The sequence below is a fragment of the Rhamphochromis sp. 'chilingali' genome (assembly GCF_963969265.1).
Source record: "Rhamphochromis sp. 'chilingali' genome assembly, chromosome: 17".
Lineage (NCBI taxonomy): Eukaryota > Metazoa > Chordata > Actinopteri > Cichliformes > Cichlidae > Rhamphochromis > Rhamphochromis sp. 'chilingali'.
The window spans coordinates 16,766,543-16,787,630 of NC_137944.1; the positions used below are offsets into that span (position 1 = coordinate 16,766,543).

Below are 21,088 nucleotides of genomic sequence, written 5' to 3' on the forward strand. Positions count from 1 at the left end.
TGCATTTAAAGTACATAATTCACTCAGAACCAGAGCAGATTTGATTCCATGTTATTTTCTATCTCACGTTTTCACAATTTGTTTACTTTAATTTTCACCTGAGTGAGACAGTCATAGGAAAAAGATGTATTGAGTGTAACTGAAGGTATAATTATAGGTGTTACGTGTACAAGATGGAAACACCAGCGAAGCACATGTCTCTGCTCACTCTGTTCAAAGCAGAGCAGTTGTGTTTTTGTTACATGCTGAAGCCTTTTTATAAATAATGGATTTGTATTAATGTTGATGTTTGAAGTCTAAACACTCCAAGTGCACATGTTTCTAACGTTTGCATTAAAATGCACTTTTTCAGATGTTCCAGCTGAGTTCTGTTAGATCTGCTGTAGAGTTATGATAAAGAGCTGCACATAAAAATAAAAAGGAGCACACAGTTATCATCTGTGCATGAAATCACTCACTTCTAAAAACACACTTACTCTTTGTTGTCATTTATACTTCCCAGTTTGAAGTAAGAATGTGTTTAGAGCACAGGATGATCAGATTAACAGGATATAAATTGTAATTACTCCTCAGGGTCTCCTCAGAGACTACATGCTTTTGATGTAATTTTAATTTACTGTTTAACATTTAGCTAATTATTGATTTCAATCCAAGCTAAAATGCTGCTACAGACAAGTCACCAGTTAGCAAACTGACTGTTCGGCATACAGATATATTTAACTAAAGACGGCTAACATTAGCTGGTTCACCAAGACGAGACAAGGCTGTGTACATATCAGTTGTGATTTTAAATATCAACTCGTGCATGACACAGACATTAAAACACACATACGCACAATTAAGATGTAGCCATGTTTTTTAGCCAGTTGACGTGATGAGGATCAACCTAAACTCCAATTCTGTAATGGAGAAAATCAACACAAGCCAGTTTCAGTAGCCATTGTTACAGTTGTGTGTGTGTTAAGGCTTGTAGACTAATTTTCAAATACTGTTAACACATAAGGAAATTGCTATATTTATTATTTACTTGAAACTGAATATCAGATTCCTGATGAAGGCTCTTAGGGTCCTGTTGATCTTGTATAGTTCTAGGCATTCCAGGATCCATGTGCGGGGCAATGAGTCGTGGTCTTTCTTGTAGTAAATCCATGTGGTGCCCATGTTGGTCAGTCTGGCTTCAAAAAACTTCAACATGATCTTGCTCCTCTTTTTATTCGGCCCGTCTCTGGGTGTTCCTCTCGAGTCTCCAGCTGATGACAATGAAGCGAAGCAACAACTTTGTAACTGAAGAAAAGAGTCTAAATAATATAATATAATAATAAATAAATGTCTATGAGATGGCTATGAGTACTTTTTACTCTAGTGCACTGTAAAATCTAATATTGTGTTTAATTAAAAATGTTAAATAGGCTGATAGGCAATTTTTTATCAATTTGTTATTAGAACTAGATTTAAATAAGTTACCAGTACTTTTTATGCAAAAACGCTGATAAACTCAATTTATTTGAGTTTTCTTAACTTAGAAAAACTAAGTAGTTTTGCTTCTCATGGATTATTGATTAAAAGTATTGACATAATCATCACCTCTTGTTTCTGAAACTATGTTCTGGGATAAAACTAAACTTCCCTGAATAAGTGAGGGTTAACGAATTAAATCAGTCAGTATTATTAAGTAGATTAACAATTATCTACTCACAAACATAATAGAATAGAATAGAATTCAACTTTATTGTCATTGCACATGCACAGGTACAGGGCAACGAAATGCAGTTTGCATCCATCCAGAAGTGCTTTAGTGATATAGATATGTGAGTATATTACAGAAATGGGTCTATTATGGTATGTTATAATGTACATGGTATGAAGTATGTTGTGAATATTCTATAACTATAAGTATGTACAGGCTGTAGTGAGTACAAGCTGTGTACAGGCTATGAACAGGATATAAATATGAAAAACTATACAGAATATGAAATAAATAACTTTACAGAATCTGAGATATACAGCTATACAGAAATGGGAACTATGCAAGTTGTAAACAGTTGTAGGATTAAAGATTATCAAATGTACAGAATGATTATTTACACAGAGCTATACAGTAGTGCAGTTAAGATAAGTGAGGGTGTAGATAGTTTCTACAGAGGCTATATAAAGTGCTAGTGGTTGTGAGTGGTGGTTCAGTCCATGTTATTATTGTGTGTTTGAGGGTACAGTTGTCCATTGTGGGTGTGTGTATGTTCAGTCCATGTGTTAACGTGGGTCAGATGTCAGGAGGCAGAGTTCAGGAGTCTGACAGCTGGGGGGAAGTAGCTGTTCCGGTACCTGGTGGTCTTAGTCCGGAGGCTCCTGTGGCGCCTCCCAGAGGGCAGGAGGGTGAAGAGTCCATGTGATGGGTGACTGGGGTCTTTGATGATTTTCCCAGCCCTTTTCAGACACCGCTTCCTGTAGATGTCTTTTATGGCAGGAAGTGGTGCTCCGCGATGCGCTGGGCAGTTTTCACGACCCTCTGCAACGCCTTCCGGTCCGAGGCAGAGCAGTTCCCGTACCAGACTGTTTTACAGTTGGTCAGGATGCTCTCGATGGTGCAACGATAGAAGTTCACCAGGATGTCTGAGGACAGGTGGTTCTTCCTCAGTGTCCTCAAGAAGAAGAGGCGCTGGTGAGCCTTCTTGACCAGCTTGGAGCAGTTGGTCGTCCAGGTGAGATCCTCGGAGATGTGGATTCCCAGGAACTTGAAGCTGCTCACTCGCTCCACAGCCATCCCCTTAATGTGGATGGGTGGATGTGGGTCAGCATTCCTCCTGTAGTCCACGATGAGCTCCTTGGTCTTCTCGGTGTTAAGCAGCAGGTTGTTTCTGTCGCACCACTCAGCCAGACGATCCACCTCCTCCCTGTAGGCGGCCTCATCGTTGTCACTGATGAGGCCAATCACCGTGGTGTCATCTGCAAACTTAATGATGGTGTTGGAACCATCAGCAGGTCTGCAGTCGTGGGTGAAGAGGGAGTAGAGGAAAGGGCTCATCACACAGCCTTGTGGTACACCAGTGTTCATCGTGATTGTAGATGAGCAGCGGTTATCCAGCCGGACATGTTGGGGGCGGTTGGTCAGGAAGTCCAGTAACCATTTGCAGATGAGGGAACTGATGCCCAGGTCTGTCAGTTTCCTGATGAGTTGTGAGGGGTGGATTGTATTGAATGCTGAACTGAAGTCTATAAACAGCATTCTGGCGTAGGTGTTGTTGTTGTCCAGGTGTGAGAGGACAGAGTGCAGTGCGATGGAGACTGCATCCTCTGTGCTCCTGTTCTGGCGGTATGCGAATTGGTGGGGGTCCAGGGTGGGGGGGAGACAGGATTTGAAGTGTGCTAGGACCAGCTGCTCTAAGCACTTAGTGATGATGGGGGTGAGTGCTACTGGGCGGTAATTACTGAGGCAAGATGGGTTGGAGTTTTTGGGTATCGGGACGATGGAGGTGGATTTGAAGCAGGCCGGTACCACAGCGTGGGCCAAGTACAGATTGAATATGTCTGTGAGCACTCCTGCAAGCTCCCCAGAACACGCTCTGAGAACACGCCCGGGGATGCCATCAGGGCCTGCAGCCTTGTGGACATTGATCCTGCTCAGCACCGCTCCTACATCGGTGGGGGAGAGAGGCAGAGGTTGGTGGTCTGGCGTCACGTCTGCTTTGGTTGTGGTTTAGTATTTAGTATTTATTTATTTATTGTCATTGTCAAGAACAATGAAATTGCGTTTGGGGCTTCCATACAACCCAAAAAAAAGAAGAAAATAATAAATACCCCTTAAAACCCAAGTGTACATATTTAACCCAGTGTGACTCCAATGCAATAAGACAATCCTTAGCAATAATGTTCGTAGAAATTCAGACAAAGACCTGAGAAACATGACAAAATACAACAATGCAACCCATTCAATATTATTGTACTGTGAGATATGATATCAGATATGATAGTTATCTATTTAAGAAAGAGGGGGGGGCAGGAGGGGGAAGAGAATAAAGATATGATGCACCAATGCAGACCAGTTCATTGCTATTAAGAAGTTGGATATGGTTATTGTCCGTGAGAGGGGGGCAGAGAGTTCAGGAGCCTCACAGCCTGTGGATACAGGCTGTTGGCCAGTCTGGATGTTCTGGCCTGTATAGACCTGTACCTTCTCCCTGAGGGCAGCAGATGGAAAAGGTGGCGCGCAGGGTGATGTTGGTCCCGCAGGATACTGTGCACCCTCCTCAGACAGCGAGTGGGGAAGATATTACTGATCTCTGGCAGACTTGTTCCAATAATTCTGCCAGCTTCTTTCACCACCCGCTGGAGTGCTTGCTGATCGGCCTTGGTGCAGCTGGGGAACCACACTAGAAATCCATACGTCAGAACGCTGCTGATGGCACAGTTGTAGAAGTTCAACATCAGAGATCTGGGAATGTGTGCGCTCCGCAGTCTCCTCAGGTAGTAGAGGCGCTGTTGGGCCTTCCGTACAACTGAGGTGATATGGTTGCCCCAGGACAGGTCCTCGGTCACAGTTACCCCCAAGAATTTAAAACTGCTCACCCTCTCCACCGCCTCACTGCCAATGAAGAGAGGCAGATGGTTGTTATGACCCCTCTTCCGGAAATCTACAATGATCTCCTTGGTCTTTTTGGTGTTTAAGACCAAGTTATTGTCGTGGCACCATGACTCTAGTTGTTGCACCTCTGTCCTATAGTTTGTCTCATCATTGTTGGATATAAGTCCGAGCACTGTAGTGTCATCTGCAAACTTAACAATGAGATTGGACGCGCAGGAGGAAATACAGTCATGGGTGAAGAGAGTGTATAGCAGAGGGCTCAGAACACACCCCTGAGGGGCACCGGTGTTGACCACAAGGGTGGAAGAGGTGTTCTTACCCACTCTGACACTCTGTCTACGGTTAGTGAGGAAGTCCACAATCCAGTTGCACAGAGAGGAGTTAAGTCCCAGTTGGTGGAGTTTGGGACGGAGTTTGTATGGCCGGATGGTATTAAAAGCCGAGCTGTAGTCTACAAAGAGGAGCCGTGCATAGGTGTTCCTGTGTTCCAAGTGCTTCAGTAATGTGTGCAGCACTGTGGCGATCGCATCCTCGGTTGACCGGTTCTCCCTGTATGCAAACTGGTGCGAGTCCAGGGATGGTGGAAAAGCAGCTCTGATGTGTTTAATGACCAGTCTCTCCAGGTATTTGGCGGGAATGGGGGTGAGTGCCACAGGTCTGAAATCGTTCAGACATGTGACATTTGACTGTTTTGGGATGGGAACGATGGTTGCTGCTTTGAAACAGGATGGTACCAGTGAACAGGACAACGAGGTGTTATATATAGAGGTGAAGACGTCCGCCAGGTCCGCAGCACAGTCTTTTAGCACCCGGCCCAGCACTCCATCCGGCCCGGCCGCCTTCCTGGTGTTAATGCTCCGGAACACACGCCTCAGCTCATGAGTGCTCAGGACCGGAGCAGGGTCGGTTGAGGGGAGAGGGGACAGGACAGGGTCGGTGTTCTCCCTGTCAAAACGGGCATAAAAGAGATTTAGATCCTCAGCCAGAGTAGAACTGTCGGCTGAGGGTGATGGTGTTCTTCTTTTGTAGTCCGTGATAGCCCTGATGCCCTCCCAGACCTGCCTTGGGTTTGTGTTGTTCTCAAACCTGGCCTCGATACGCCTCCTGTGCTGCTGCTTGGCAGTCTTGATGCCTCTTCTCAGGTTGGCCCTGGCAGCACTGTATGCCTCCTGGTCCCCGGATTTGAAAGCGTTGTTCCTTGTTCGAATAAGTTGTTGAACTCCGTGTGTCATCCAGGGTGGATTATTAGGGAACACACGGAATCGTTTCCAAGTTGTTACATTGTCCACACAGAAACAGATGTAGTCCAAGACAGTGGAGGTGTAACTATCCAATGCGACACGATTGTCAGTGTCCTGCACCTTGAATACATCCCAGTCTGTGCAGTGGAAACAGTCCTGAAGCATCGGAATAGCATCCTGCGGCCATGTTCTCACGGTTTTGGTTGTAATCCCAGTGCTCTTGATCTTTTGTGTGTATATTGGGTGTAGCAGAAGGGAGAGATGGTCTGACAGACCCAGGTGGGGATAAGCCTGAGCTCTGTACGCATTCGCCATGTTGGTGTACACCTGGTCCAACGTTCTATCTCCTCTGGTAGCACACTTCACATTACGGTGGAAATTGTGAAGTACAGATTTCAGGTCCGCGTGGTTAAAATCCCCAGCCGCAATAAAGACACTGTCCGGGTGTGCTACCAGGCTGTTATTGATGCTGCTGCTCAATTGTGCTAACGCTAGCTTAGCATTAGCATCTGGTGGAATGTAAACAGCGCAGATGTAAACGGCAGAAAATTCCCGAGGGAGATAGAATGGACGGCACTTTAACACCAACAGTTCTACCTCTGTACTGCACAGTTTTTCCGTTACCGTGACGTTCGTGCACCAAAGGTTGTTAATATAGATGCACAGCCCCCCGCCAGTCTTCTTACCCGAGTCCGCAGACCTGTCGGCTCGATAGGCGGTGCGGCCTGCTAGATTGATAGCCGCATCGGGAATGGCGCTGTCCAGCCAGGTTTCAGTGAAAATCATGCACGAACAGTTATTAAAAGTCCGTCGAGTGGCGATCTGCAGTCGTATTTCATCCAGTTTGTAACGGATTGAACGGGCGTTGGAGAGGAATATGATCGGGAGTGGTGGTTTAAACGGACTAGTCTTTAGCCGTGCCCACAGGCCTCCCCGCTTGCCTCTCTTCTGCCTCCGCTCGCAACGTCTCCTCCTGCGGCTTGCTGTTGCGGGTAGCCCCGGGGGTTGCTTAACGATCTCCGGGGGGATGAGATACTCGGATGTTAGTTGAAGATCTCCACGGCTTAGTTGTAGTAGATCATCTCTGTTGTATTGAAGTAACACCAGACTGTGTGAAATAATACACAGTACCACCAAAAGTGCAAAAGTGTAGGAGCTCCGGGCCGCTGCGTCTGTGCGCGCCGCCATCTTGATTCATCTTGGTTGTGGGGTTCCCTCGCTCAAAACGAGCATAAAAGTTGTTGAGCTCGTTGAGGAAGGAGACATCAGAGGATGCGGGGGAGGGTTTGGTGGTCCTGTAGTCTGTAATGGTCTGGAGTCCTTGCCACATGCGTCGGGGGTTGGAGTTGGAGAAGTGTTCTTCTACCTTCTTTTTGTAATGGTGTTTGGCTTTTTTGATGCCCTTCTTTAGATTAGCCCTGGCTGTACTGTAGGCGTGTGCATCTCCTGACCTAAAGGCGGTGTTGCGGGCCTTCAGGAGGAGACGAACATCCCGGTTCATCCAAGGCTTCTGGTTGGGGTACATGGTGATCCGTTTCTGGGTGGTGACACTGTCTGTGGTTTCGGAGATGTAATCCAGTACAGATGAGGCGTACTGGTCCAGGTCTGTGTGGGTGAACATATTCCAGTCTGTGTTTTTAAATCTGTCCTGGAGCACTGCGTCTGTCCCCTCTGGCCACACTTTAATTGTCCTCACAGCAGGTTTCACACGTTGGATGAGTGGTGAATACCTAGGTGTGAGGAACAGGGAGAGATGGTCCGATTGTCCAATGTGGGGGAGGGGTGTGGCTTTGTAGGCTCCAGCCAGGTTGGAATACACATGGTCTAAAGTCTTGTCTCCTCTGGTGTGGCAGGAGACATGTTGGTGGAATCTGGGGAGGACTGTCTTTAAGTTGGTGTGGTTGAAGTCGCCAGCAACAATAAAAGCAGCCTCGGGGTGTTTATTCTGGTGTTTGTTAATGGCTGCAGAAAGTTCTTTCATGGCCAACCGAGCATTAACGTCGGGGGGTATATACACGGCAGTGAGTATGATCGAAGTGAGTTCTCTGGGGAGATAATAAGGTCTGCATTTGACCATTAAAAACTCCGCATTAGGTGAGCAGTGACTCTCAGTAGTAGTGGAGTTCATGCACCAAGCATTGTTCATATAAATGCACAAACCTCCACCTCTGGTCTTGCCGGAGTCATCTGCTAGCCTGTCGGCTCGGTGTGTGTGGCGTCCTGCTAACTCGATAGCATTGTCCGGGCAGCTGTTGTTCAACCATGTTTCGGTGAAAAACATGACATTTGAGTCCATAATCCGTCTGTTGTTAGTGATGGAGAGCCGTATCTCATCCATTTTGTTTGCCAGAGAGCGGACATTGGCGAGAAAAATACTGGGTAAAGGCAGCCGGTGTGGTGTTAGCTTTAGCTTAGCCCGTAGCCCTCCGCGCCTACCTCGCCTTTGTTTACGATCTCGGCGCCGTCTGCGTGCACTTCCGCCCGGCTGGGGAGAGTGGGCAGCCTCCGGTGTTCTGGAGATCTCTGGGATGAGTCGGAGATCGGCGATAAAACTGTTGGAGTTGTGAGTCCAGATGTCCAGAAGGTCTTGTCTGCTGTAGGTCAGCAACGCACAGCAATTCTGGACGAATAATCCGGTTAAAAGTAGATAAAAAAAAACGCTAAATAGCAGATTCTGGAGAGACACTGAGCCTCACGTTGTTCACGCGCCACCATCTTGGAATCTTGGAAGTTAGAATGATTCAGTTTCTATCAGTAATTAGTTATGTAATGTACTGAGAAGTATTGGGTAGACTTCACCTTATTTATTTTAGTATTTTATAGCCTCTAATATAAGGGACTATTTACTAAAACTATGTAATAAAATTTGCCTAAACAAAATCAATGCAAATTGTTACAAATTTACTGGTTAGATCTATCGATTGTTTTTTACAGTGTATTCTTTACTTTAATTGAACATAAATGAACATTCAGATTAAAAGAAAGCTTTAAATATCCTAGACTATACGCTTTTGATGTAGAAATTTTAATTTACTGTTTAACATTTAGCTAATTATTGATTTAAATACAAGCTAAAATGCTGCTACAGACAAGTCACCAGTTAGCAAACTAACTGTTCGGCATACAGATATATCCATTCTGGGGGCTGTTGAGAAAACAACAAAACCCCTTTGAACTCACCCATACACCAATATTTCCACAAAAATCTCACATAACTAACAATAGGACTTTTCCTTGTTCTTTTGACATTTGTTAAATTTCAACATGTTCCAGAAAGCTGTGTTTGTTTTACTGCGTAAATATGTTGTATTGCATCACAGCAGTGAACAAAGTGCAGTTTACTATTTGATGGGGTGGGGGAGGCTTGGAATCAAAGACTAAACTATGCAGCTTTAAGTTGTGGAAATAGCGGACAGCATTTCACCATAAAGGCACTGTTCTCAGTCCTCAGCACAGCAATGTTAAGCAAATATGCAAGTAAAATAAATGTATTTATTGTTTTTCAAGATACAAATCACAAAGTGCTTCACCTGATATAAAATCAACACAACATAAGCCCAGGAGTTAGATGACATCAGAATGAAATGTCTTAATGGGTCAAGGAAGATTTACAATATTGAACAATATCTAACATATTACGCAATGTAAATCGTGCATCTGATATTCAAAAGGGTGTTGCAAGTCAAGACACGACAACAATATCATCAAACAGACTCAGTATTCGTGGGTGTTAAATATTAGCACTTCAATCTTCAAATGACCTTTCCTCCAAGTCTATCGAATCTAAATTTTTTCTGTGCTTCACAGAGGAAAGTCAAAGGTATTTTTCCAGTTACCTATAAAAATTGAAATTTCTTACATTCCTAATAATAAGAACTTTGAGAGGAGGCAGCGCGAGGGCCGAGGTGGCTTTCAGCTGGAGCAGAGAGGAGAGAGCTGCACACACCTGCTCTAATGGAAGGAGCCACACATGTAAACAAAAATGATATCTGATCATGGATCATGATATCATAACAACATGAATCTCATTCTTAATGTGCTTTAACCAGTTTATATATAGTATATAGTTCATAGTTAGTAAGTTATATCAGACATCTTTTCTTCTAAATTCCTAACGACAAACAGTGCGAGTTGCACATAAAAAGGAAATTGTTTTTGAACACTCAAGCTCATTCCACGTGCACAGTTCTCCTTTCCTTCAGCGTTGTTTGGCTCTCCTTAACCCCAAAATTCAAAGCTGATTTGAGACCCACATCAGACCACATCCATCTGCCTTCTTTGTGAATGTCCTAAGCTTTGGAATAATCTTCCTCTTCACATTAGGCAATCGACATCAGTTCTGGTTTTTAAATCCAGATTGAAAACGCATTTTTATTCACTGGCTTTTGACTCAGTGGTTGACTGACTTGTATTTTATTGTTTTCGCTATGTTTATTATTTTATCGTATTTATTATTCTTATGGTATCTATTATGTTTCTATTGTTCAGCACTTTGGTCAGCCTTGTGTGTTTCTAAAGTGCTATATAAATAAACAATGATGATGATGATGATGTCACTGAGTCCGATCCTGGTGAAGACATTTTAACCACTTTCAGGTCTTACTCAAGGTTTTGATAAAATTATGCCTCTCCAAGACTGTGGGTTGACACAAGGTTGGTTCCCTCTGACACACGGTGTGGCTCTGCATCAGCCCAGGTCATAGCTATGGCATTGTGCATATAGCAGCGGTCGCTGTAGCTGTACCAGGAGCTGGTTTCTTTGGTAATTTATTTGATTGTATTTTATTTTAAAAAGGCTTTTTCAGCAAAACAATTAAACAAAAAAAGTTCAGTATAGATGTTGGGTGTTTTTTACTCCTGCTTCAATATTGTGGCAGGGTGTGGTCTGTGGTGGCGCTGCAGGGATGATGGAAGCACCTGCACGGCATCTGCAATCACGCTTCGCCGGCTTAAAATCTGTGCTCTGTCTGCTGTTGTTGTTGATGATGATGTGAGTGGCTGGCAGCTGCAGAGCTGCAGCCACGTGTGGAAGAAAAGCAGTTAATAAAGGTGATGCTGAAAAGCATGTTCATGCAAACTTCGTCTGGTCTGCTGTAGGTCATTTAAAAATATATTAACGTTAGTTGTGAGCAGTGTTGGGTTACTTTTAAAATGTATTCCACTACAGATTACAGAATACATGCCCCAAAATGTAGTTTGTAACGTATTTTGTCACGTTACTCAACGAGAGTAACGTATTCTGAATACTTTGGATGCTTTTTACAACTACATGAATGTACTATTGCTGTGTGATTTATTACTATTACTAAAGGCTACTCGCCATACCAACACCAACTAGATTTTTAAATCTTAATATAAAATGAGTAACAGTAGGGTGGACATTAGGTAAGGCTGCACTTTTTGCAGCGATCTTGTAAAAAAAACTATTCTGCACGTATATAAAACATGTCTGCGGCACTGAACCGTAGTAAAGGGACCTCTGGCTAATAGTCGGGTTCTGTGTCGCGCTCGTAGCTGACAGTGTTGGGTAAGTTACTTTAAATTAGTAACTTAGTTACATTACTAGTTACTTCTATCAAAAGTAACTCAGTTACTTCAAGTTACTCATTACTTTCAGAGTAACTAGTTACTAGGGAAAGTAACTTTGGTTTTACTCAGAATTCTCTTGTTAATGTGTTGCTTCCGTAACTGGATACCCAGCAAGTTTGCAAGTCTTCTAGCTTGCTTACTTGCCACAAGTGCACTGTGCCACCTACCAATAGAAAGGAAAAAATAATGTGCACATTTCCACAAGACAAATCCCACGCCTGGACCGTCGTTGACCGCCACATGATTCTAGCCTGCTTTTTACATCCAACACAAAAACTGCAGTTGTGGTGCTTTCGATTGTACTCAGAACTCGGAAATTCTGCCTTCCGAATAGGAAGATGTAGGTAACACCAGACTGCAGATGAGCTGCTTACAGGGCTGGACTGGGACAAAAAAAAAAAATCGTCCCGGGCATTTTGACTAGAAACTGGCCCACCATTATAGGAAAAATCATAAAGCCTTTGAATGAAAACAAACGCTGTTGTGACAGTGATGTACACTGTTCTGATGGTATATATGCATCAATCTATCAATCGTTTGTTGTAAGACTCAGATAATTATTTTTTTAAAAGCGAGACATTTTAAATGAGAATAAGAAAGAAAAGTATTTCTTTGTGCCCCCCTTTCCCTGTTAATGTCCTACCTGGCCCCCTGGCAACACTTTGCTAGACCCGCCCCTGCACAGTTACCAGCTGTCAGCTAAGTAAAAAAAAGGATCCTGGTGTTATTTGTCTCTCAGAAACAGTTCATAACTTCCCTTCAACTCGTTCATGTCACCTAAAAGGTAAACCTGTTTCTCCATCACCTGTTCAGCTCTGATGATCCAGTAAGGACATCTCCTGGTTTCATCTTCATGTTTCCCTCTCACCAGATAACCAAACCATATCATGACCAGCAGCTTTACAGCTGTGGCTCCAGCAAACATCAGCTGATAGTAGAAAGTAATATTAAATAAATTCTAACAACAGCTGATCAAGCTTAAATGTGCTGCTGTTGTTTAGCGCGACATCCGCTGGTTTCCTCTTTCTGGCGCAAAGTGGACGATAAACAAACAAGAGAGCCGATCAGCTGATCATTGATCAGTTTCATGATTGAAGTAGAAACAGGAGAGGGAGGGGGAGAGAATGAGAGAAGAAGAGGCAGCTGTGCAGCGTAAACACAGAATAACTCCAGCGTTGTGTCTTTTTCATTGTAGCTGAAGTCCGGGACAAAATGTTCCTTTTCACCTCAATACGAAACCCGTAATATTTTCTCTGAATACGAGACGATTCTGTTTTTTACGGGACGGTTGGAAACTCTAATAATTAACCTATGAACAATATAAAGTTCAACATCAGTAACATAGCACCCACCCAGCTGTATAGAAACCCCGTCATGCTAGCTAGTACTCAGTACGAAAAAGTCAGCATAACGAAAATAAACTCCACCTAAACTTGGTTTATATGTGACTCAGATACACTGCAGGTCATAACTTCTTACCTGAAGTTCAGTTCACCTGATACTCAGACCGGCGGCTGCTTCGGGTCTCTCCTCTTGCCTCCCTTTTCCATCCTCCACCTGCTGGCTTCCACCACTTGCTAATGTTATTGAATCTGTGGAAGCTCCGCGATAGCCACCACACGAAGTAACGAATAACGAGCCTATCTAAATCCCAGTAACGAGTAACGCGTTCCTGGTTTTGGCATAATAACTAGTTACCGTGCTCGTTACCACAATAATAACGTAGTTACTGTAACGCGTTACTTAATAACGCGTTAGTCCCAACTAGAGATGGACCGATCCGATATTACGTATCGGTATCGGTCCGATACTGACCTAAATTACTGGATCGGATATCGGAGAAAAATAAAAAATGTAATCCGATCCATTAAATATCACGAAAGCATCTCACAAAACTTGCAACACACCATAACTCACCTCAGAACGTTAGCACGTCGGAGCAGTATGCATCACGTGATAGAGCGGCTGTGGCATGCGGGACCTGTCGGTGGTCTGGATAGCATGTGGAGCTTCACTAGCAACCCAGCATTTCATCTCCGACAAAGTTATCCCGAGAGAAGTAAAGCAAGTGTGTAAGTCCATCTCTGAATGTTTGTAAAGCATTCCTGCGTTAAGCTTAACAAGCGACTGCCTCTTCTTGCTGCTACTTCAATCATGAAACTGCTTAATGATCAGCTGATCGGCTTTTCTGTCGCGAGTCCGTGTCTCTTGTTTGCTTTTGGCCCACGTTGCACCAGAAAGAGGAAACCAGCGGCTAAACAACAGCAGCACGTTTAAGCTTGATCAGCTGTTGTTAGAATTTATTTAATATTACTTTCTACTCGAGGATCTTTTTCTACGTAGCTGACGCTGGTAACTGTGCAGGGGCGGATCTAGCAAAGTTTAGCCAGGGGGGCCGATAAGGCATGAACGGGGAAAATGGGGCACAAAGACATACTTTTCTTTCTTATTCTCATTTAAAATGTCTAGCTTTTAATAAATAATTATCTGACACCCAAAGTTTTAATTTGATGTAAAATGTATAGAAGTCCATTACTGTATATAGTAACTATTAAGTCTAATATATATACCCTAGTAAGCTATAGTACTTTTTCCTTTGGGAAGGTACCATCTGTGCAGTCTGCAATTTTGTTGAAGAAAGATGTTGAATCTATTTAATATTTCTTGAAAAATAATTGATTTCTGTGCATTTTTTTTTCACACTGCATCAAATTAAGGTTGATTACGTCGATTAAGCATCATGAGGTGGAGCGTGAGGGGTGGTTCCCTATTTTTTATTTATTTATTTTTGTTGTTGCTGGGAGTTGGAACCCTATTAGTTAGGTTGCTTAATATTTATGCTAAGTACTCTTTAAAATACCAGAATAGGGAGGATGGTGTAGGTTTAAGTTTATTAGATTGATCAGTATTGCTGTACTATGAAATATTTTTTTTTGCATACAGGTATAACAGAATAGCTTTAGTGTAGTTGTTGTTTTAAACTTGAGTATGAACTTATACAAAATGCAGCAAAATATTTAAAAAACAGTTTTGTTGATTAAAAAACACTATATCGGATTCATATCGGTATCGGCAGATATCCAAATTTATGATATCGGTATCGGTATCGGACATAAAAAAGTGGTATCGTGCCATCTCTAGTCCCAACACTGGTAGCTGAAAACTAGCTTTACTTTGTTGTCTGGGTCAACTTTTCTAGCGAGAGACAGAGAGAGCCGTTGAAAGGCTGCTCCAACAGAACTTATTGTTTGGGAGAAAAACACGAACACAGTGTACAGTCTTAATAGCTTACTTACAACTGGGCTCATCAGGCACTGTTTTTGGCTGCAGTGGTTATTATTATATTTACATGCTTCCAGCTCCCGTTTCTGGTCGGTGACAACTCATACTTTTCAACTCTCCTTTTTCTCCCTCCTGGCGCTCACAGACACATAACAGGTATGGCAGTCCATTCTCCCTGCAGCACGAACTACACTGCCCGTGAGGCTACATTCTTTAGGGCGATGCCTGTAACACTCTGCCTGTTGCCTTCTTATTAAATAATTTTTTGAATAATTTTTTAAAACACTTCTTCGCGTCATTATATGGGCTGCAAATAGGGGTGATGTGGACCGTTAGATTGAGACACAGGTATTACTACCTCTTAATGTGTGTTTTGTCTGGTTTTACACCAGCGTGGAATTACCAAAAATAGAGAGGGCATAGCCTAACATATGAAACAGGAAAAGACCGCTATGTAATCCATTTATTTCAACAAAGTAAAGTACCAACCCATATAAACGGTAACTGTAGCGGAATACAGTTACTCATATTTTGTATTTTAAATGTGTAACGGCGGTACATGTATTCCGTTAGTCCCCAACACTGGCTGTGAGATTAAAACAATGAGTAAATATTCCCTGTGATCCACCATCAGCGCTACCAGTGGATGATTCTGTATTCATGAAAATCAAGGTGAGTGAAATTTAATGACTTTTGCACAGACACACAAAAGACAGGTTACAGTGTGCATTCACATCTTTATTGTAGCATTGTACTAGCAGGAACAGAAGGTTCGGTGCTTCTAAGGACAGGTAATGCGTGTTGCACAAACATAAGGTAAATTGGTAGCACACGTGTAGTCATTCCATTTCTTATCTGATACTACATTGGTGTGAACACAGTGTTCATTTCCTCCCTCATTATCTGGTTGTGCTGGACTCCAGTAGACAAAACGCAGTGGACAACCATTGGACCACATCCAGGTGCCTTCTTTATGCTTGTCACTGAGTCCAATCCAGGTGAGTCCCTCTGCGTGGTCAAAGTTCTGGATCAGGTTTTTCACAAAACTCTGTTCCTCTGTATTGTGGATGGACACCAGGTTGGCTCCCTGTGACAAACAGTAGACCTCTGCATCAGCCCAGGTCATGCGGGTGGCGACATATTTGTAGCAGCGGTCATTGAAGCTCCACCAGAACATGGGACAGGCTCCACGTTGCAGTTTAAATTTCCGTTCACCTGAAAGGAAAACAGAATTCAGGGCTGGATGAAACTGTTAAAAAGTTGAGAAAAAGAGATTTTTTTCTCAGAGTCACAGAAACAGAGGTGAAAATGCTCTGCTGGTATTGAAACAAGTAACTGCTTTAATTTAAGCGCTGCAGAGAATCATGGCTGCACAGTTGAAATAATGCCACTGGTCAAATGCATTCAGCAAAAGCTTTTCCCTCATTCACAGTTCCAAAGAAGAGGAGCATGAGATAACAAATATCCACATAAAATGATCTTTTGCTAACATAATAACCACAAATAAAGGTAAAAGTAAATAAGGGAAAATAAGAGCTAGAAAATGAGACGGTTACCAGGTTGTTGCTTCACTTCATTGTCATCAGAGGGAGACTCAGAAGGAGCACCCAGAGCCAGACCAAATAAGAAGAGGAGCAAGATCATGTTGAAGCTTTAAGTCTCACAGTATGATGAGGAGCTGCTGCAGCTTCTTTGTACAGGATGGTTTCTTTTATAGCTGCCTGAGTGGGTGTTTTTACTGCTGGTGTGATATCATTGGTCAAATAGACCAAAACTCTCCACCATAAACAATAACATTAAATATAAGCCTGAAAAAATCAAATTCCAAAGAAATTCATGATTGTTTAACTGTTGAACAGTCATTTCCTCTTGGCACATTCAGGAGAATGTGACTCTTTATTTTATGTAGTTATATATTTATTGCATGGTAAAAAGCCTTATCAAGGTCATGAACAATTAAACAGGACAGGTCAGAGCTACGAAAGGAAAAGTAAAACAGATGAGTTAATCTAACATAAAGAGAACAAAGTCCTTCCACACAGAAGGATCATCTCTTTCATTTTGGCAGGACAAATAAGTAAATAAACTATTAAGACATTAAAACTTGTTTATTCGTAAATGTGTTTGTTTTTTGTTGGCTTGCATATTTTTCATTCTTTTATGTTCATAGTTTGAGCACCCTAGATTATTACGATTTATTTCTTTTCTTTTAAAATTAACTTCTTTGTAACTCAACTGAGGAAAATTTGTTCTCTTTTCCGCTTGCTGTCCTCGGTTTTAGGGCTTCTCCACTACTAATTATTACATTGCCAAACTTAGTTTTTCTTCCTTATCATGTGATCCGGTCATTTATCTTATCCATTTTTTCTCACTGTGCTTTAATTAAATATCAGCATTATTCTGTCATTATGCTTTTCAGTCTCTGTGAAGAATTACAACATGAGGACCCAAATGCAGACACCGAGCAAGAATGAGCGACAAAACAAGAGGCCTTATTATGGCTGATTTATAAAAACATACAAAACTCAGCAGACAGAAAGCACCAGAATCCAAAGTAGGCTGGTAATACACACACACACACACACACACACACACACACACACACACACACACACACACAGCTGAGAAAACAGGTAAAACTGATCAGTAAGACAGAAGAACATAAAACTAAATAAAACTAAAATATATGTCTCAGGGGTTCTAAAGGGTGGTTGCTAGTTTCAGTTACAAGAGATACTAAACAAATGCTTTCATATAGCGCACATGGGCACACTGGCTGTGACAGTCTCACTTGGTCACGTGGCAATAATAAAAAATAATCCCAGAACTTAAAACTTGTTAAACTCTGGCACTTTCACATGTTAGCGCTTTCTTTGTCTGAGCAATTTTTGCTTTATCATGTCATTAAAACATATTATCAACAAGATGATAATGAAAATGGTACCAGGAAATCAAACTTTGTGAGCGTTTCTGTAAACAAAGATAAAAAAAAAAACCTTTCAACTGTTTTTTTATAACAGTGAACACAAAACACAATGAACTGTGGCAGGCCTGTTTGGGGTCATTAAAATCCAAGACTATATTCACAGGTGTAAAATTTATAGACTTTATGTTGGGATTTTCTTCTTCTTTATTTTTCTTTGTCGGAGCAATTGTCCCTTTATCATGTCATTAAAACATCTTATCAACATTATGATAATCAAAATGATACCAGGAAATCATTTCCAATATGACTTTGTACCGCTGCACAAAGAAAGGCCCATAAAGGCCAACCCGTTCTCACTCCCAAAGCGTAACATTTTACGCTAGGTGACAAATCGTCACCATATTACGTTTTCGGCTACCCACCACGTTCCTAAATGACGACCTCGGAAAAAGAGGAAATATGAGAACCGTCTGGACTGAACCTACACATGTTCGCTCTTTTTCTTCAAATCGCTTAGAAACACGCTATTTAACATCATTAAAGTCCTGGTTAAGGTCAGGAATAAGGTTATGGTCAGGGCTAGGGATAAGGTTAGGTTTAGGGCTGGAATACAGGTCTGGAACGTCTACTACCGCGGGAGCGTCATTGCACTGGATTCCAGCCATAACCCGCCGCGTACCATAAGAACGCCGAAGGTCTCCTTTCGCGTTCCTCAGGAACGCCGCGGGACGTGACAAAACGTCCACATGTTACGCCTCGGGAGTGAGAACGCTCTGTAAAGGCACTGATGAGCAAATTTGTTGAAGAATTTATTTGGCCTGCACAAACTCCTGACCTCAATCAGACAGAATAACTTTGGGATGAATTAGAGCAGAGACTGTAAGTCGGGCTTTTATTATATTAAACCCTTTAGCTTAAGAATGGGATGTCATATGTGTAAGACAAGCAAATATTTTGGGGTATTTAGTGAATGAATCAATCAATAATAGAAGGTCTTCTTAGAGTCACTAAAGACCTCTGTCTATCCAAACCACTGGGAGGTTATTAAAGGACAAAAATGCACTTCTAAATATCCTTTCTCACTGTCAGAAATGCAATTAAAAAACTGTTATATTTTAGGGCAGGAAGGGAAATACACTGTAAATATCCCAAATGATACAACATAAAAGAATCTGAAAATCCCAACATAAATGTTTTTTTTATAACAGTGAGTGTAGACTTTAGAGGAGTTTTTTAATCGTTGTTTACAGAAACACAGAGTTTGATTTCCTGGTATAATTTTTATTATCTTCTTGTTGATAAGATGTTTTAATGACATGATAAAGTGGCAATTGCTCAGACAAAGAAAACACTAAAATGTGAAAGTGCCAGAGTTCAGCAAGTTTTAACTTGTGCAATTATATTTTATTGGTTTTATGTTCTTCTATCTCACTGATCAGTTTTACCTGTTTTCTCAGCTGTGTGTGTGTGTGTGTGTGTGTGTGTGTGTGTGTGTGTGTGTGTGTGTGTGTGTGTGTGTGTGTGTGTGTGTGTGTGTGTGTGTGTGCAGCAAAATATCTAGTGTTAAATTAACACTGGAGAGTGTCTATATGGGTCCACACCTCTGAGTGTTAAATACAACACTGTTGAGTGTTAAATTAACACTTTTGACAGTGTTATATGTTTAAAAGTAACCTAGTCAGTTTTGAAGATTAACAAAGACTAACACTGAGCAGTGCTGATTTTCTAACACTGGAAAATAACTCAAAATGTTAGAAATATTCCAGTGTTAGAAAATCAGCACTGCTCAGTGTTAGCCATTGTTAATCTTCAAAACTGACTAGGTTACTTTTAAACATATAACACTGTCAAAAGTGTTAATTTAACACTGGAGATTTTGCTGTGTGTGTGTGTGTGTGTGTGTGTGTGTGTGTGTGTGTGTGTGTGTGTGTGTGTGTGTGTGTGTGTGTGTGTGTGTGTGTGTATTACCAGCCTACTTTGGATTCTGGTGCTTTCTGTCTGCTGAGTTTTGTATGTTTTTATAAATCAGCCATAATAAGGCCTCTTGTTTTGTTGCTCATTCTTGCTCGGTGTCTGCATTTGGGTCCTCATGTTGTAATTCTTCACAGAGACTGAAAAGCATAATGACAGAATAATGCTGATATTTAAAGCACAGTGAGAAAAAATGGATAAGATAAATGACCGGATCACATGATAAGGACAAAACTGAGTTTGACAATGAAATAATTAGTAGTGGAGAAGCCCTAAAACCGAGGACAGCAAGCAGAAAAGAGAACAAATTTTCCTCAGTTGAGTTACAAAGAAGTTCATTTTAAAAGAAAAGAAATAAATCGTAATAATCTAGGGTGCTCAAACTATGAACATAAAATAATGAAAAATATGCAAGCCAACAAAAAACAAACACGTTTTAATGTCCTAATAGTTTATTTACTTATTTGTCCTGCCAACATGAAAGAGATGATCCTTTTGTGTGGAGGAAAGTTGTTCTCTTTATGTTAGATTAACTCATCTGTTTTACTTTTCCTTTCGTAGCTCTGACCTGTCCTGTTTAATTACTCATGACCTTGATAAGGCTTTTTACCATGCAATAAATATATAACTACATAAAATAAAGAGTCACAAAGACTTATGCTCCTCTTCTTTGGAACTGTGAATGAGGGAAAAGCTTTTGCCGAATGCATTTGACCAGTGGCATTATTTCAAATGTGCAGAGCATTTTCACCTCTGTTTCTGTGACTCTGAGAAAAAAAATCTCTTCAACTTTTTAACAGTTTCATCCAGCCCTGAACTCTGTTTTCCTTTCAGGTGAACGGAAATTTAAACTGCAACGTGGAGCCTGTCCCATGTTCTGGTGGAGCTTCAATGACCGCTGCTACAAATATGTCGCCACCCGCATGGCCTGGGCTGATGCAGAGGTCTACTGTTTGTCACAGGGAGCCAACCTGGTGTCCATCCACAATACAGAGGAACAGAGTTTTGTGAAAAACCTGATCCAGAACTTTGACCACGCAGAGGGACTCACCTGGATTGGACTCAGTGACAAACATAAAGAAGGCACCTGGATGTGGTCCGATGGTTGTCCACTGCGTTTTGTCTACTGGAGTCCAACACAACCTAATAATCAGGGAGGAAATGAACACTGTGTTCACACCAATGTAGTATCAGATAAGAAATGGAATGACTACACGTGTGCTACCAATTTACCTTATGTTTGTGCAACACGCATTACCTGTCCTTAGAAGCACTGAACCTTCTGTTCCTGCTAGTACAATGCTACAATAAAGATGTGAATGCACACTGTAACCTGTCTTTTGTGTGTCTGTGCAAAAGTCATTAAATTTCACTCACCTTGATTTTCATGAATACAGAATCATCCACTGGTAGCTCTGATGGTGGATCACAGGGAATATTTACTCATTGTTTTAATCTCACAGCTAATGTTAATATAATGAGGAAGGAGGAAAGAAACAT

The 21,088-nt window shown here is 41.8% G+C and overlaps 2 protein-coding genes across 2 annotated transcripts; one reads left to right on the forward strand and one right to left on the reverse strand.

The window, feature by feature from the left end:
- Window positions 1-1,192: 1,192 nt before the first annotated feature.
- On the forward strand, window positions 1,193-20,856 carry LOC308385120 (lactose-binding lectin l-2-like; the record flags this gene model as incomplete). Its single annotated transcript, XM_080863892.1, has 2 exons — window positions 1,193-1,280; window positions 20,423-20,856. 2 exons carry the CDS (start codon window positions 1,193-1,195, stop codon window positions 20,854-20,856), a joined length of 522 nt encoding a protein of 173 aa, XP_080720018.1.
- Window positions 15,473-16,353, reverse strand: LOC308385119 (galactose-specific lectin nattectin-like; the record flags this gene model as incomplete). Its single annotated transcript, XM_080863891.1, has 2 exons — window positions 16,248-16,353; window positions 15,473-15,906 (listed from the first exon to the last, which is right to left on the reverse strand). Exons 1-2 carry the CDS (start codon window positions 16,333-16,335, stop codon window positions 15,473-15,475), a joined length of 522 nt encoding a protein of 173 aa, XP_080720017.1. The 5' UTR covers window positions 16,336-16,353.
- Window positions 20,857-21,088: the final 232 nt, after the last annotated feature.